At 37.9% G+C, this 4,201-nt stretch overlaps 1 protein-coding gene across 1 annotated transcript in view; it reads left to right on the forward strand.

Moving 5' to 3' along the window:
* The first annotated feature begins 1,440 nt into the window (after window positions 1-1,440).
* Window positions 1,441-4,201, forward strand: part of LOC102827375 (C-type lectin domain family 2 member D-like) — a 40,036-nt gene continuing 37,275 nt past the window's right edge. The window contains exon 1 of the mRNA XM_006875480.1: window positions 1,441-1,641. Within this exon, the coding sequence (XP_006875542.1) occupies window positions 1,441-1,641 (201 nt within the window). The remainder of the gene's footprint in view (window positions 1,642-4,201) is intronic.

Here is a 4,201-nt window from a genome sequence, read left to right on the forward strand (position 1 = left end):
TGAGTGCCTCCTTTGCCACCTCACTTTCTTCAAAGATTTCAATTTTTATTCCATCAATTCCTGGTGCCTTGTTCTTTGCCAATTCCTTCAATGTACCTCATACTTCCTCCTTCAGCATCATTGGTTCCTCATCATATGCTATCTCTTGAAACAGTTGAACATTAACCATTTACTTTTGGTACAGTGACTGTGTATTCCTTCCATCTTCTCTCTCTCTCTTTTTTTTTTTTTTGTGTGTGTAAGTTACTTCACCCTTTATTAAACCCAAAGTCAAAACACATAAGACATTTTCTCAAATCAGAACACTTCTTGTATCCTTCAGCTATTACTTTGTAATAAACAACCACAAAATCACAATGGCATATAATAGCAAACATTTGTTTCTGAAGCATCTGCAGGTGAATGGGCTTGGGTTATTCTGAATGACTTATTGTTACTCAGAAAACATGGGTTTTCTACATTTATTTGTCAGTTACTCCCTCCCCTGGCCCAGGAGGTAATTTTGTAAGCACTTCTATACCATTTTTTTTTTTTTAACATGTTGCTGTAATGTCAGCTGGGAAAATATGGTTCAAGTCACAGGTCTGGTGAGGTTTGGGGCTCATTTCTGTGACATTTGTATTTATTCTGGGTCCCAGTCTGCCTGGAGAAAACGCTTCTTGTAGTAATGACAATATGCAACAGGGTAACCGGAACCACGTGAGATCTCCTAAGCTGCAGTTGAAATACTCACTGTCAGTTCCACCCATGCTCTATTGGCCAAAACAAGTCACATGACTGAGCTCAGAATCAAGGAGTAAGGAATTCCACTCTGGCTCTAATGGGAGGGAATGTAATGTGACATGGCAAAGAACATGAGAGGGTGAGGATTGAGGTCAATGAGCCATAGCTACTGTTTCTTTGCAGAATTCCTCGCTTCCACTGCACACACTCCTCTTCTTTCTCTAAGACACTGAGGAACAATAGAAGCGGTGTGGAGCTCATCTGTGGCATTGATCCCTACCTCGGGATTCAATTCTTTACCAAGGATGGGCTAGCATCAGAGTAACATGGGAAATCAGTTAATGATTTCTTTTGTCATATAAAAAATGGAAATACATCTCCAGGAAGGCTCTCTGGTAGTCTGAGTTTTCTATCCTCTGTGCTCTATGATGCTCCTTTGTGTCATTGGTTCTTCTTTATAAGCAGTTTACAGAATTTTCAAAGCCAACATATCTATATGCTAACCCTTTACCATCTAGAAACTGAGAACAAGACACAAAATCTACCGTTGGGTGTTAAATTCAGTGGCTGGCGGCCACCTAGAATGGGCATGTAGCTTCACACCTCCTGGAAAGATAAAAAGAGATGGCTGTTCTGTTCCCAGTAGGTGACTTTGCACTTGAACTTCTTTTTCTTCCTTACTCATGCTTGCTACAGGAGAATCAGTATGCCCGATGGATGGCTGCCTGCATCTTGGCATCAAAAGGCAAAACCATCGCAGACAGCTCCTACCAGCCAGAGGTCCTTAACATCCTTTCATTCCTGAGAATGAAAAACCGGAGCTCAGCATCTCCGGCAGCTTTCAGAGTGGAGAGCATGGACATGAACCCAGAATGCTTTGTGTCTCCCTGGTGTGCAAAAAAGCACAAATCTAAACAGGTACCACTTATCTGGCTGGGGTGTTGTTTGCAGTGAATGTTTTATGTTCTGAAATAAAATAAGGTACCCTATCTGATGAAGGACATCATCCTGAAAACTCAGTTGATGTGGAAATTTTAATATGGACTTGACATTAGATGATATTAATTTGAGAAAATTAATATCTGGACTACTAACTGAACATGGTAATATTCCCAGATTGAATTTAAGTAAGAATAGAAGTATTTGGTCAAATTTAGACTTTTAATAAGAATGAGTTAGGAGTCCCTGTGTGGTACAGTTAAGCACTCGGTTACTAACAGAAAAGTTCACAGTTCAAACCCACCAGAGGCACCTCAGAAGTCAGGCCTGGCAGTCTGCTTCCAAAAGGTCACAATCATGAACATCCCATGGAGCATAGTTTTACTCTGAAACATATGGGGTCACCACGAGTTAAAAGCGATTTTACAGCAACTGATAAGAATGGGTTACCAGTATTACTCTGTAGCTGTAACCAATGGTTTACAGAAATGAACTGATGCACGTAGAGCCATTGCTCATGGATGCCTCCGGAGAGAGGGACCACAGGTCTCACCATCTGCATGCTTCTTAGGAGAAGCTTATATGTGTGCTGGCTGCTCTTGTTCCTGCCTTTCCCCAATGATCTTTCTGTCTTGTAGAGAAAAAAAGAGAAAGAATGAACAGATGAAAATGAATTAATTTTTGAAGCTGTGCTTGAGCCTCACACCTTTTTCTCATTGGGGATCTAGCACTAATAGTAGTCAGTGCAAACTGAGGAGAGTTTGATGTCTTCTTCTTTTACTTAGGTAGCAGTCCGGATCCTGGAAGCCCACCAGAACTTCCTTCCATCTTCTCTTGATGCTTTCTGCATCATTCAATAATTTGCCCAGAAAAATCTTTCAATAATGAAAGCTGAGGCTTGTATTTTTATTTCAGTTCCCCCAGCTTCAGAAATGCTGACTATGTTCTTCCTTTTTGGTTTTCTGATTCCAGATCTTTGCACATTTTGTTGTAATATTTGGCTTTATCTTCTCGAGCTGATCTTTTTGAAATTTTCTGTTCAACTCCTGTTCCTCCTCATTTCTTCCATTTGCTTTAGCATCTCTACGCTGGAAAGTATGTTTCAGTGTCTCTTCTAACATCCATTTTGACCTTTTATTTATGCACCAACCACTAAAGCCAGTGATGATGAAATAGAAGAATTCTACCAATTTCTTCAATCTGAAATTGATCAAACATAGAATCAAGATGTATTGATCATTACTGGTGATTGGAATGCAAAGGTTGGGAACAAAGAAGAAGCATCAGTAGTTGGAAAATATGGTCTTGGTGATAGAAATGATGCTGGAGAATGCATTATAGAATTCTACAAAATCAATGATTTGTTAATTTCAAATACCTTCTTTAGACAGCATGAAAGACGACTATACAAATGGACCACATCAGATGGAATACACAGAAATCAAATTGACTACATCTGCAGAAAGACAAGATGGAAAAGCTCCATATCATCAGTGAAAACAAGGCCAGGGGCAGACTGTGCAACAGACCATCAATTACTCATATGCAAATTCAAACTGAAGCTGAAGAAAATGAAAACAAGTCCACGAGAGCCAAAATATGACCTTGAATATATCCCACCTGAATTTAGAGATCATCTGAAGAACAGATTTGATACATTAAACACTAAAGACTGTAGACCAGAAGAGTTGTGGGATAACAAGAACATCATACATGAAGAGAGCAAGAAGTCATTAAGAAGACAATAAAGAAGGAAAAGGTCAAAATGGATGTCAGAAGAGACACTGAAACTTGCTTATCCTACAGAAGCTTTTAATATTGTAACAGGAGAATTGAAGTTTTTCTTCAGTTCCTTCAGTATGAGAGCAGCAAAGCATGCTCTCCTCTTTAAGTTTTCTAACTCCTCTTTGCATATTTCTTTGTAGTACATCACTTTTGTCTTCTTGATCTGCCCTTTGAAATTTTCTGTTCAGCTCTTTTACTTTCTTGTTTCTTTCAGTCACTTTTAGCTTCTCTACATTCACTATCCTCAACCCTTCCCTTATGACAGGTAGAAACCTACTTTAAAACAAAGGTGCTGTGCTTTGGTTTTTAAAATTATTATTTATATAAAGTATATACAACTATTTATTGGTAGACTTAGGTTTATTTTAGTTCAAGATTGTACCTTTTAAATACTCTGAACACTAAATTAGATTTAGTGGTAATTATACAACTTGTCATAAGTCATAGTTGTGATCTTTCCTGAGAGGAAATCTTTTTCCAATGTTAATATCTACTTTCAGTAAGCACTTTTGTATTTATTGTGAAGTAAAATACAAATATTATTTCTATACTTGTATAATGAAAATGACTATTTCTGTATTATAATGTACTTTTGAAATATAACATGTCCTCTTCTCCAAAAAAGAAAATAGTTGAACCAGCATTGTCTAAGACAGTGACACCTTGTTAAAATTTTATTTGTCCTTACGTAGGAGAACCTTCGCTTTTACTTATGGGATTTCATGTTTTAGCTAAAACAAGATAGGTAATATGG

Source organism: Chrysochloris asiatica, unplaced genomic scaffold, assembly GCF_000296735.1.
Source record: "Chrysochloris asiatica unplaced genomic scaffold, ChrAsi1.0 scaffold00328, whole genome shotgun sequence".
NCBI classification, from domain to species: Eukaryota; Metazoa; Chordata; class Mammalia; order Afrosoricida; family Chrysochloridae; genus Chrysochloris; species Chrysochloris asiatica.